The sequence below is a fragment of the Astyanax mexicanus genome, chromosome 10, assembly GCF_023375975.1.
Source record: "Astyanax mexicanus isolate ESR-SI-001 chromosome 10, AstMex3_surface, whole genome shotgun sequence".
NCBI lineage: Eukaryota > Metazoa > Chordata > Actinopteri > Characiformes > Acestrorhamphidae > Astyanax > Astyanax mexicanus.
In genome coordinates this window covers 32,212,792-32,227,308 of record NC_064417.1, presented here as the reverse complement: position 1 = coordinate 32,227,308, position 14,517 = coordinate 32,212,792, and the positions used below count along the sequence as shown (strand labels likewise).

At 34.9% G+C, this 14,517-nt stretch overlaps 2 protein-coding genes across 2 annotated transcripts; one reads left to right on the top strand and one right to left on the bottom strand.

Moving 5' to 3' along the window:
- Positions 1-144: 144 nt before the first annotated feature.
- tomm5 (translocase of outer mitochondrial membrane 5 homolog (yeast)) lies at positions 145-2,068 on the bottom strand. The gene is made up of 2 exons (XM_007245529.4): positions 1,843-2,068; positions 145-624 (listed from the first exon to the last, which is right to left on the bottom strand). The coding sequence occupies exons 1-2, from the start codon at positions 1,961-1,963 to the stop codon at positions 590-592; spliced, it is 156 nt and encodes a 51-aa protein (XP_007245591.1). The 5' UTR covers positions 1,964-2,068; the 3' UTR covers positions 145-589.
- A 1,523-nt stretch (positions 2,069-3,591) lies between these two features.
- On the top strand, positions 3,592-11,470 carry si:dkey-109l4.3 (uncharacterized protein LOC559137 homolog). Its single transcript, XM_049484344.1, has 4 exons — positions 3,592-4,043; positions 5,217-5,408; positions 6,113-6,195; positions 8,198-11,470. Exons 1-4 carry the CDS (start codon positions 3,851-3,853, stop codon positions 8,234-8,236), a joined length of 507 nt encoding a protein of 168 aa, XP_049340301.1. The 5' UTR covers positions 3,592-3,850; the 3' UTR covers positions 8,237-11,470.
- The last annotated feature ends 3,047 nt before the right edge of the window (positions 11,471-14,517 follow it).

Sequence of the window (14,517 nt, the reverse complement as noted above, 5' to 3'; positions counted from 1 at the left end):
TTAATCCTGAAGCTCTGCCGGGTTTGATTCGAGCTGCTCTTGACACAGAATAAATGTCACTATTTGTTTATACGGTGGATTTGTTGATGCGGTGGATAAAGGGAGTATAAGCTTTAGTGATATAACAGACAGAACTCCATTAAGTTTGTTTGTGTGAATTACCATGTTTTATTTTATAACAAATAAAGAGAGATTTCTGATGATGGAACACTCATACATATAGGACCAGTTTCACAGACTGATTAATCCTGATCTTAAACCACAAAGAGATTCCAACAGTGATTTAGCATTTATACCACAAGACTATGTTTAATCTATCTGGGGAAACTGGCCCCAAAGCGCTACTGCTCAGTCCGTGTTTAGCGGGCAATGCAGAATGGTCCAGCGGTATCCCCGTTGATGAATGGATTCACGGACTGAAGGACAACACTAATGCAAAAACACGGACTCAAAATAAAGTACATTCAGGTTCATCAAGGAAAGAAAAGAGAAACACGGCCCACAGACGACGGACAGCTTCGTGGAGGTGACCAGCATCATTCAGGGCGTGCTCAAGTGTCCAGGTGATGTTCCAGAGCAGGCAGTATCCTCATATGCTGTCCAGCTTCTTTAAAACGTAGGGCGCTAAAAAAAAGAGACAGAGAGGTTTAATGCATACTTTGCTAAACAAATAGATGATATAGATATACAAAACAAAAAGAATTACTAAGCACTTACTTAACATACAATACACTAGTAGTAACGAGTACTTTTCCATACATGGATTAAGTCCAGTCTTGGACTACACAGCATTGTGAGTGGGGATTTTCTATTACCAAGAAAATATAGACCTTACCCCCTCTCTCAGAAACCAAGCCTAAATTTATTCTCTACAATCATAGATTGTACATATTCGATAATAAATACAAATATGAACATATATACACACACACTATGTGAACACCATGGATGAGTTCTCCAGACAGGGATTAGGCCTAGACCTTCAGTAACTTTAAACAGAATTTTAATCTCCATTCAAAATGCTGTGTAGTCCAAGACTGGGCTTAATCCATTTGTATTATGTGTGGAAATGCTCTTACTTTCACTATTAAACATACCCCTGAGTTCTAGTGTTGGTTTTCTATGATTTAATTACACTCCAAGTTGAAATGATCGACAATCTCTACCTTCCATACATCTTTTTAATGTGTTGGACAGTTCTTTACCTCATTTTAATAGTTTCAGCTAATCTACTTAGATGTTTTTTTTTTTTTCTCTGCTTGATTCATGTCAACAACGTGACCATTGATCATCTGTTTCACAGGATGTGTCTTTCCAAATAGTGGTTTAACAAATGAGAAGCTACTCACTGCGTCAGAAAGGGTTAAATAACTTGTTGCCAGCTGAAACAGCTTTTTTTGGTACAAAATAGCTGTTAGTAGTGTTGCTATAGTGATGCCCTTGGACATCATTTGGACTTGCTTCCAATTATAAACAATAACACAAAATACTACATTTTAACATATGCACATACTTCAAATGTCACATTTTACAGCATATTCAACAATTTATTAGGTAAGCAGTCTAAACAAGGCTTATAAAAGATATGGTTACAATGAAGGTCAATTGGTCATAACATGGATATCGATAAAAAGAAAACACGACGCAGAATCTGCTGCTCATTTGAACTCTCCGTTCCACCTTAAATGCGGCAACGATCCACGTTCTCCACCTTCTAACCCGCACAGGAGCACAGACTGCAACTACACTAGTATTTAAGGTGGACCGGGACAATTCGAATAATTATCCAAATCCACCCGCTTATGAAAACAGTGTGATCCACTGCTGATCAGAGATACTCACTGACTCTCAGCAGAGCTACATAAATGAGAAAGTTCCTGACAGAGGAGATCACATCCTCCCTCATCTTCCTCTTCATCTCCTCCGGGTCCAGCTTCGGTCCCAGTCCTTCCAATTTGAACATCTTACTGTTGATTATGGAGAGAGGTTACACTGATTAGGTCAGAGGAGATCAGCCTGCAGGACACCATTAACCACACCGACAGGAGGAACACGTGGGTTGGAAGGACCCCTAGGCCCCCTACTGCAGAGGTAATAAAGCTAAGCCGGATAAAAAATAAATAAAAATGTGTGAAGTGCATAAAAAATAAGAAAATAAAAAAAAACACATTTTTAAAATATCTAAATCAGTTAGCTGAATAAAAACGCAATTTCTGTAAAATAATTTACCAGATAATTTATAGCGAACCATGTTTAATTTATGTTAATTTAATTAAATGTATGTGTTCTTAAATGTCTGCTGGGATGTTTAAAATGTATGATAAACAAATAAAAGAAATGATTTTAAATTGTAAATGTAACTCTGTCCAAAATGTTTCAAACGTTTCATGTTGATCAGTTTTAGTCCAGATTTTCATATTTTATTTATAGTAAAAAAATATATATTCTATTATATTATAAACGTGTATTATAAAAAACGTTATAACATCTATTTACACACAGCTGGTTTATGGAGAGACTGTCCACTTCTAATATCCGCCGTTATATCAGAAAATAACTGCTAACCGCTAGAGCAGGGGTGTTGGGGGCCAGAAGGAGAAATATATTTGAAGTCACTGGCCAAAGACTCTGTAATAAAACAAATAATGAAATATACCACTTTAAATAATAAATTTTCCTGATTACTTTCATTTACACACCATTTTACTTGGCTTACTATGTTTATCTTTGACAGTGTTGTGTAAACTAAGGTTTTTCAAATTGATGTTTCATTTCATGATGTCTCTTAATATTAAACTCTTTAATTACGGCAACTGTCAGACTCATTTGCCAGTTTTTCTGCGCTAAAACTGTGCACTCTCTCCGCTTTTAGACTCTTTGGCCGTTTTTTTTTTTTTTGCGCTAGAAATGCGCACCCTCTCCGCTTTTAGACTCTTTGGCCCGTTTTTTGCGCTAGAAATGCGCACCCTCTCCGCTTTTAGACTCTTTGGCCCGTTTTTTGCGCTAGAAATGTGCACTCTCGCCGCTTTTAGACTCTTCGGCCCGTTTTACTGCGCTAAAACTTGACTCTCGTCGCTTTTAGACTCTTTGGCCCGTTTCTGACACCTAGCGTTCAAACTTTGAATCTCACATTATAAAAACCTGCTTAACAGCGGACCAACTTTCATTCTATTTCTAAAATACCTCGCGGGCCGTAGTTTGGACACCCCTGCGCTAGAGGGAGCCCGTGAGGGAGACCAAAATGAATAGGAGTGATTAGAGCTATTGGCTAAAAACTTAAATTTAAAATAATAACTATGCACTTTCCCATGATATTACTTTAATTTTGCAAAGTAGAATGAAGCGTTTTTGCTCGAAAAGCAAAGAAATCCTACCTAAATATATATTTTTTACATTTTATAGATTTTCAGTGAAGGTGCTAAGTTAGCATTACCGCTACATTGAACTGTGAACATTTATACACACTAGAGCGCCCTTAAAAACCAACAAGGTAGAGCTTATTAAGTGTGTATTCAGCTCTCTGTATTAGCTTCTCTGTGGTTTCTCTTCCGCATAACATTTTTAGACATTTTTAATCAGGCGTTTCGGGAGGGCTACTAGGGACTCTTAATTTGGAGGCGGTATTTTGTTGTACTCATAGCTGAAGCTGGAAATTTGAAAAAGAGATGTTTTAAGAAGGGTGTTAATGTTTATTATAAGATTAAGCTGTAAAACAGTAACGGCACAGAGAAGCAGCAGCAGTGTTACTTTTAGCTTTATTGCAGGGATTTCTGCAGTTTAAAGTCTTTATTAGAAACCTGCACTGTGTTAATAACAGCAGCAGCAGCAGTGTGAATTAGTGTGTATACGGATGGAGCTGGGTGGGCTGCTGCCCCCGGGGCAGGTGTGGGGGGCTGCGGTGGGGATGCCCGGTAAACGAAGGCGCAGTGATGTAAGCGGTATTAACGGAGGATTTGATGGAGAAAACGGAGCTACATATCCCTCATTCCCCACCCAGACACTCCGTACCCCAATCACGCCTTCTACACCTTCCAGCAGACACAGTAGGTGATGATATGCTGTCTGCAGATATAGATTAACTGCGTGGAGATTCAGATGGGTTTGCAATACAGTGCAACCAGAATCAGTTAGCTATAATATAAATAGTGTAAAATTATATCATGGGTCAGAAAATTGCAGGGGTATGCTAGTGTATAGGTCCCGACATTAAATTTTTACATTCTGTATTTTCATTTTGTATTTTATGATAATATTTTTTCTTTATTTATACATTTGTTTTACTTGTGTTTTTTCAGGACAAAAATTTTCCATAGTGAAACGTCTTCTCTCAATAATAATAATGTAACAATAACAATAATAATAACAATAATAACAAGCATTATTGTTATTATTATTATTATTATTATTATTATTATTATTATTATTATTATTATTATTAACTTCTATCTATCTATATAGCACCTTTCATGCATTAAAGTGCAGCTCAAAGTGCTGTACATGCTAACAAAACACCAGTTATATCTAGAAAAGAAATTAAAGAAAAAAGTTAATTAGAACAATTAAGATGAGTAAAATTAAGTTATTGACAATTAAGATAAGACAATCGAAAAAAAAAATATAATAAAAATGATATATAAAAATGCAATATAAAACTGAAAAAAGGTCAAATAAAATAAAAGATCAAATAAGATCAGGTAAGACTCTAAAATGTTTTAGGAATAAAAAAAATAAAATAAAACCAGAGAATATGATTAAATTAGTTAATCAATTATTAAAACAAAGTATATAAAAATATAGTTTTAGCTGTCATTTCCTTTCTGAACTTAGAATGATGATCTTTATTGAAACTGGGGTAAACTTTTACCTATCAGGAAATGCTTAGGTTGAAAATTATTCAGTAGGAAATTAGAAATGTCCCTCCTCATTTTCTATACTGGACTGGCTTGGTTTGGTCATTTAATTACAAAAATCTGAAAAATGCAGGCCTACTACGCCACCCTATCAAAAAACTGCACACATTGATATGCAGATATTATATATGTATTTTTTACAAATCTCTCACTCATATCTGTGTCTTAGTTTTTTGTGGAAATAATTTCTCTATTGTATATTTATCATTTTAACAGTGATTTTGGTTTGCATTTTTTTTACTTGTAAAGTAAAGTGCTGCCCTCAGCTCTGCCTAGTGTTTTAATGTGTGTTATTGTTGTGTTTAGGTGGGTTTGTGATGATTGATGGTCAGAGAGGTGTTTATTACTCTGAGAGCTGGGAGCCCAGTGGTAGCACGCTGTACCTGCCTGTGGTCGGCACTGTGCTGGCCAACATGACCAAGTACGACCAGATCAGCTTCGAGCAGGGCTGCTTCTGCATCGGAGACGAGAACGGCAGGTTCCAGCACAAAGCTCAAGGTACGCTGTGGTTACCTGGAACTTACTGACATATTTACTTTATGATGGAAAGACCAAGCAATTGACCAACACTGGCCTAGCTACTTTAAAATTCATTGATTTAAGCTATTTTTCAGTAATGTTAATAGAAATATTGTTTTATTTAACCTGTTAATTAAAAAAATAGGATTAGAAGCTGTGACCAATCTGTGTAAGGACCAAAACATGTGAAAAAAATATATTTTATTGTTTATATATATTTTGGTTTTTTTTCCCCCTAAAGTTATACTGGGCTGTTTAGTCTCTCAGATACATGTGTAATATTGGATATCAGCATCAGCCCAGAATTCCCACATCAGTGCATCCTGTATGGTAATTTATTACAGCAAAACGGACAAAGAAAAAGCAGGATGCAAATACAGAACAAATTTCTGTTAAAAAAAAAAAAAAAAAAAAAAAAAAAAATATATATATATATATATATATATATATATATATATACAGGATATATATATATATATATATATATATATATATACAGGATATATATATAATACAAAAAAATACAGGAAAATATTGTATATGGTCAAAGGTAAAGTAATCCAGTATAACGGGCTGAAGGAACTAGCGCTAACGATTATACTTGAATATAAATGACATGCAAATTAACTTCAGAATACATGTTCTAATTGGGCTCGTATGACCCCGTCTCTCTGATGATACAGGTCAAGCTATGAACTGCTGGAGGTACAGTGAACAGGACAGGAAGCTCTTCATCTCACTGTCCTACTTATTTACCAATGCTCAAGTAAGAATGATAAAAAAAATAAGATAACATTTGGAAATGTGTGTGTGTGTATGTGTGTGTATCAATATGTGCTGTATGACTGTATGACTGTTTTGTGTGGGCTAGGGCAGTATAGAGCCCCAGTGGAACAGATTATATATGCCCAATATCATTAATTTGACTTCAATAATGGATACACAGGAGCCAGTATTAATATCATCACACACTGGATCATTTATATTCTGAAAAATCTTAATATTTAAAATAAATAATCTGAAAAATATTTTAAATATTACAATATATACAGAGCTCCAGACTAATGTTTTTCACCACCATTCCAGAATCGTCCCAAAGTTTCCAAGCGTCATGTATCCCAAAAACTATGTATTTAGTTATTAATTTAAATTGTTGTTTTTTTGTGTGTGTATTTTTCTACTACTTCTACTGGTTTTAATGTTATCAGTTGTTAGGAGTATCTCTTGTTGTTTTGACACAATTGCATAATTATGCTTTATTTTGAACTATACATTTATTTACACCCTGTGTAACAGTTCATTAGAATATGTCTGCTCATCTTATGAGCTCAATTCCACCAGTATCTAGCAAGTCATTTGAAGCTCCCTAGTTGACTAATTATTTCCTTTATGGCCTTTTCCCAGTAGCGGCAGACTGACCCTCCTCCTTTTAGGTTGTTACCAGCAATCTGATTGGCTCTGTGTTTAAAGGCTGAACTTTATCCATGTAAAGTATGAGGAAAACTCCAAGTTATTGTTCAACAAGCACAGGAGTCTCTCCTCAGGGGTCTCCAAACTACTTATAACCGGTTTTACTGCATGCAAATTTGTCATCCTGAAAGCATCCATAAAAAGCTTTAATTCTGCTCCGTGTGCTGTGTTTATCGGCCCAGGTACGGTGGGACATTGTTAGTCTGGAGCTCGGAAACATATACAACAATCTTGATGCTGAATGCAAATCCTAACAGCAGTGCTCCAGGAATCTATTATAGAAAGACAGTTACTCCAACAAAAGCAGAATAAACTCTTTTAATACCCCTGATTGCAGAAGAATCAATAAATAAGTGCGTGTCTTACCTAAACCCTGTTTGTGTCTGTACTATTTAATCTAGAATATTTTATGATGGGAGTGTGTTTGAGCAGTGTTCAGTATTTGGAACACAGACAGTCTCATATTACACACAGTCAGTTTAAGCCACTTGTATCTGGATTGCTCCTGATAAGAGCTGACCACATGTATTTACACTGGATATTCAAACGCGACTAAGATTGCAATCAGATGGCTGTATTGAGCAGTATGCAAAAACGTAACCACAGCCTGCTTTGTGGTTTCTCAAAACCAAGGCTGAAAAGAAGTTATTTTTACTTAATTTTTTAAGAATAGGTCATATATTTTTAAGAACAAAATATACGACCATATGACCTGTTATTTAACTTTCCGTATAGGCTTTTAATTTTGTAACATATATGATACATGCATTAATAAACACATAATACATTCATTAGTTTAACCCATTATAGTGTATGTATATGTTTATTTATTTTTTATTTATTTTTAAAATATTTTGATATTTAGAAGAAATTAGAATTTGCTGGTGCATGCAGTGTACAAATAATCAACTAGGGGGCAGAAAAAAATTACTGATTTTTTCGCACTATAAGGCGTAATTAAAATCCTTTCATTTTCCCAAAAACCAACAGTGCGCCATTCTTATTATTATCTGGTGCACCTTATGAATGAATTTTACCAGTCAGGTTGTTCCTTACTAGTGTCACCAAATGTGCCTTATAATCCAGTGTGCTTTTTGTATGAAAATAGACCAGAAAATAGTCGTTCGTTGATAGTGCGCTTTATAATCTGGTGGTCCTCAAAAATACAGTATCTGATTTTATCCTCCTTTTGTATGTAATTTTATAATTATTATGTATTATTTAATTTAGACATCAATATAGTAACATGGTTTTCTCTTTCTCTCTCTCTTTCTTTCTCTCTCTCTCTGTCTCTGAAGGTCTTCCAGGAGATGTTAAGTTCTCTGGAGAGTCTATGAGGAAATTGGACTGGAATATGATACAAATTCAGCATCATAAAAACAAGACTGGACCAGACTGGTCCAATGCAGCCATATAGCTGAACTTTTGTATTTCATAGGGCACCATATAGCTTTGCACACATTAATCCTAGCCAATAGACCTGCTTTTTACATTTTTACTGCAGTGTTTTCTGCGTTTCTAAGTTCCTTCCCCTCCAGAGCCTCTTTCAGCTCTGTCAGAAACGCTTCACGACTTGAATGCATCAAACAGTTGCACATGAATAAAATAATAAAATACACAGACAGACTGCAGAGAATTGTGTTGATTTGAGTTTATTCATGTGCAGCTGTTTGTCACATTTGAACCGTATAAATCCGCAGCGTGTTTTTGACGGGAGAGTGTGTTTAGCTTTGTTTTGCCGTGACGTTGCGAGTGCGCTGTGAAATTGGCGGCGGAATCCCACAGCTGTGCGTAAACAGTTTGTTTTGTGGGGTTTTATTGTGCAGTCTGGTCTTTAGCATTCTCCGCAGATCTGATGCTGTGTATCTACAGCTGTGAGTAAATCCAGGCTGGCTGCGTCCAAGGCCGCGGGTGCAGATGCCCCGATGTACTGTGCCCGCTGTTTGCCTGGCAGCTGTAGAGTTTGTGCCGGAGATTTTCTGTAGCAGATTTTGGGGCAGAACATGTTTACTGAGTGTGTTCTCTGCTTTAATGCATCTGGTTTAACTGGTCAGGTGATCCTGAAAAACAGAGTACAAAAAGAAGTCGTTGCCAAATATGTTACATTTCTGTTTTATTGTTTTACATTTCAGTTACAGTGTACACCATTCAAGCATAATAGTATGAGCCTCTCCTTGTTTCTACACTCATTATCTATTTATTGGTTTCTGCTTCATTCATTATATTATAGATTTTAGCCCTGTATCTCTGTTTCCCTGCATTCTGTATTATTATGCTCATTTCACCCAGGACCCCAAAGTACCACCACAGAGCAGTTATTCTTATTTGGGTGGTGGCTCATAATATACTCAGCACTGCAGTGACACTAATGGACATGGTGGTGGTGTATGAGGTGTTGCTGTGTGTTGTGCTGGTATGAGTGGAGCAGTGCTGCTGGAGTTCTTAAACACTTTAGTGTAGGCAGCATCCTGTAGGCAGTGTCCTGTAGGCAGCATCTAATGGCCAGTGTCCTGTAACCACTAATGAAGGACAAGGTGGAACAGCTTCAGTAGGTAGGAGTGTCTAATGGAGTGGAGGACAGTGAGTGATTAAACACAGTGTTCAAAAACTCCAGCAGCACTGCTGCATCTTATCCACTCATACCAGCACAACACAGACTGACTAACCTTATATGCCACCACCTTGCTGATCAGTGCCACTGTAGTGCTGAGAATGAATAACCCACCACTACCCAAATAATAACTGGATAGTGGGTGTAGAAACAAGGAGGTGGTCATACTGTTATGCTTGAGTGATGTATGTCCAAATATACTGTACCTTCTAATGAATGCAACATTGAACTGCTTTAAGTTGCACCCATTGCTGACACAGATGTGCAACTGCACAGACACGCCTTTTCTTGTTACTGTAGATAAGCATTGCCAATAGAATAGGACTCTCTGGAGCAGATAAAAAAAAACTGTTGTTACCATGCCTAATTCTAGGTGTGGGTTAAAGAGGGGTATAAAACCCCAAGCACTCTGTAATGATTGTGGTCTGTCTAATATATTACAGTGTATTGTAATAGTTAGTCTCCTTGCCAGAATCTGACTCTCTTTGAGTGCATGTTTGAGTGTAACAGAGTTCCCTCAGATTAATTGTATATGTGTTTATAAATAAGAGTCTCTCTAAAATAATCTACAGTTACAGTAGATACAGAAATCAACAATGTAATATGTTGTTCACATACTGCTGTGCGAAAAACTTGCACACCAAAAGGGGTCTGATTTCAGCACAACACACCTTCAGCTTCTTTTTCATCTTCTATTGTTTAATGTGTGACGTTAACCTCTGCCTTAAACCCCTGTAACTGGTTCAAAAAGTCTGAACCATTTTTTTTTAAAAAGTGCTTACGCTTGTAGCTCATGTTTGGCTGTTCTATCAGTAATGCAGTGTTCAAATAGATGCCTGGGCAAAGATTAGGCAAGGTGTCTGAATATTTTTGTTCATGTGGTGTAGTTGTGAAAGAGCATGAAAGATATTCAGCCAGACAATCCAACCACAAGAATCTTGCTTTAATCTAAATTGTATTAATCAGCAGTGGAGTGGAGCGTGGGTCACAGCGTGTCACGTTGAGCTGTGGATTTTTTATTATTATTCCTGATAGCTCTGGTCTCTTCCTGCCAGGAGATATTAGGGTCTGTTTGCAGAACTGTCCTTCTGTTCAGTATCATCCTTCTGTCTCTCAGTCTTCAGCCGGCGCGGCAGTGATTAGAAGAGGGAACGAGGGAGAGTAGATCATTTAAATATGCCAAATATTGTACTTATATTGTACTGATATGGACCAAATTGAAACTCATGCCTGTCATGATACATGTGTTTAGTTTGGACAATATTATTGCCATTTTGAGATACAGTAGTGTAATGATACATTCACAGTGAGTGTTTCATTATTATACATTTATAGGCAATGGAACTGGAATCAGAAATAAAACATGAAAGAAAGAAAAAGACACATTTTGACATACTATCTTATTCAGATTGATATCATCTTAATGTTCAGATACATATTAGGCAATATATTGGTCTACAACAATGACTGAGCTCATGTCCTTATTTTAATGTTCATATATCATTCATATATAAGTTGATACTGTAATTATCGTGACGGGCCTAAGTGGGAGAGTTCAGAGAGCTTTGTGAGCTTTTGGAAGATGCTGGTCTTTTTTTTTTTTTTTTTGGTTATGTACTGTATTCATTTGGTCACTGTTTCATTTCAAAGTTTTTTGATTGTTTTATTAGATTGTTTTTAGATACTTTAAATAAAACAAACATAAGCATCAAAAACAGTTTGGAGTGATTATGAATGTCCAGGCAGCAAATAACCACACCCACAGCTCTCTCGATCACCAGCTTTCTCAGTAACCAGACACTTTTCATTGATTAATCGATTTACAAATAATTAGAGATTACATCTGTCTGAAATACAAAACCATCAAATTGCTTGGAATTATAAAACGCTACTTTTAAGAAACGTAAGAATCTGTTGTAAATCATAGTGGATAATAAATTATTTACATAAGATAACAATCCATTTATAATGGATACTGGCTCCTTTACTGATTAACTCATTGCACACAATGAATAATTAAAACAGTGAATGCTGAATAATTTACAATGAATACTCATTAACTCATCGTGTATACTGAATAATTCCTAATACTCATTAACTCATAGTAGATACTGAATAATTCACAGTAAATGCAGAATCATTAATATTAGTTACTCTCTATGATGTATTCTTAATCATTCATGATATACTGAATGATTTATAGTGTATACTGAATAACACTTAAAAATATTGATAGTTGCTGGATAACTCATAATGACTAGTATATAATTCATAATAGATGCAAAATAATTCATAGCCAATTCTAAATAATTCGTAGAAACTCAATAACGTATGGTGAACACTGGACAGTTTATAGGAGATACAGATTAATGTACACTAGATACTGAATAATTCATAGTAGAGACTGAAAAAGTCATTGTGGATACTGAATAATTCATAATGTATTCTAAATTACTCATAGTAGAAGTTGAATACTTCATACTAGGTACTGATTACTTCACACCAGACACTGAATAGATAATAGAGTAGATATATGCTGAATAATTCACAGTGGATATTGAATCATATTGTTGAATATAAACGTATTTTTGAAGTAATTCATAATGTATTCTGAATAATTTATATTGGATATTGAACAGCTAATATAGTAGTTTGTATTCCAATTCCTATTGGTTACTTAATCATTAATAGTAGTATTAATAGTAGTAGTATTGAGTAATTATTAAAGGGTACTTAATAATTCAGAGTGGACAATAAATAATTTGTAATTATATGTAATGATACTGAGTACTTCAGAGTACATTCTGAATAATTTATTGTTGTTAGTTATTTAACAGTTTATAGTGGACACTGAATAATACATAGTAGTTTATGAATAATTGATTTTGAAACTGAACAATTATTAGTAGACACTATATAATTCATAGTGGATGCTGAATAATTCATTGCAGATACTGAACATTTTATTGTGGATACTGAATAATTCATACTGGACTAGATACTAGAAAATTCATTGTACTAGATACTATGTACTGTGTAATTTGCAGTATACGCTAAATAATTCATAGTAGATGTTGATTAACAGCTAACATAGCAAATACAGGAAATTTTACTGAATAATTAATAGTAGATACTGATTGATTCATAGTGGATACTGCATAGAGGCTCTTAAACAGCTGCTCATTCTTGTGACACAGCAGGAAACAGCTCTGACTGTCAGAACATCATCACCTCCATCTATATATCATTCTTCCTTAAAGTTTCCAGAGAGATTATAAAAGTTGTAAAATGCAGCTTTAATAGGAGTGATTAGAATTTGTTCTATAAATGGACTCGTTTTGATTTAACACAGAGTTAATGACAGAAATTACTTCAGACCCATTAGGCGTAATTAGCCGTGCTTCCAGGCCCGTGGATGGGGATCCATAAATTGAGACAGTAATTTTCTCACAGCTGTCAGAGGAAGATGAAGCACACTGGTTTCGGAAACATGCGAATGCTCTCGGGTCATTAGCATACTGTACATAACCAACATGAGACTCCAGTCTTTTAATCTCAAGTAAATTATTTCATGACTTTTGAGACTGATCAATTGTGTTTAATAACAGTACTGCTCTTATTTCCTGTGAACCACACCTTTGCCCCTCAAAAATATGTGCAGAATTGGGTGTGAAGGTTTGGTGAATGAAAAATGTATGTGTAATGCTGCCTCCCGTGCACTAGATGGCAATATAGTACAATTAATTTTAAGGAAATTCTGTGAGAGTTGAAAGTTGAAAATGAATGTGAATCATCACACTGCAGAAACAAAAAAAAAGCTCAATCAATTTGTTATATTGCTTTGCGATCTGAATGCTCTTAAAGGACCTGCAGTTAACATTACCAATATGCTGATTAGCATTGTGCTAACTGTAGGCCTTACACTATCTGTAATAGTATGCTTTAATAGATTTGTGTTTGTGATTTTTGACACTGTATTTTGACAATAACACCATAAGTCTTATCTAGAAAATAGTTTTAAAGGTGCAATATTTAAGCTTTGACAAGGTTACTGTTGAATAACAACATTTTGCTACTGTTGTTAACTAGACTAGGTTTATAGATATTAGTAATTTCCTTGGATGAGCATCTTTTTAACCACTATTTAAAAAATCTAATTCCTGTATAAAGACCACCCTGTTAGCAAAAAACATTGAATAAACATTCATTTTTTGGTTGTAGTACATCTTTTAGGGTTGATGATGAAAAAACAGCCTTTAAACAACCTTTATTTAACATTGACTAATAACATTAAACATTGGTTAATGTTGAAATTCTGACATTGAATCAACATTTATTTACACCCACAATACCTTCAGCTGAAAGGTGCTTTCAAAAATAATAATATTAATATTATTAATTATATAAAACTTTATACACTGCAAGGCCACAAGAATAGAATAGAATACAACCATGATATGCATATTTATTATAAGTAAAATTAAACACTAACCAAGTTAAATCAGTGTGTACAAATAAATGATTTCTGTAACCGGAGACTAATGTTGATTTAGGTAATTAGCAATAGAAAATTGATCTAATATCCTTTTGCTATCTGGGCATCCAAAACCATGTACCAGCAAAAGCAGTAAAATCTATAAAAAGGCTAAATCTAATCTTTAATAAAATGCTTCAGGTATATGGATATATAGATATAGACATTGTTTATAATTACTTTAGTCATTTTTTGAGAAAGTATATTTTGAACCAAAAATTGGAGGTCTAAATTGTAAAAAAAAAATTATGTAACACAGTGATGTTAAATTTATAAATATAATATTACACACCAAAGAAACATAAACTATCTATTTATTCCTCTAACCAGGGGTGACTATACTATACTGCTAATACTAAATGAGCTTACATTGTTTGTTAGCAATATTAGCCTCAGTCAGGCACCAAACAGGGGATGAGCGATAGTCTCTGTTTGAAGGTAATGGGGCTTTGTGTAGTCTACATTATATTTGG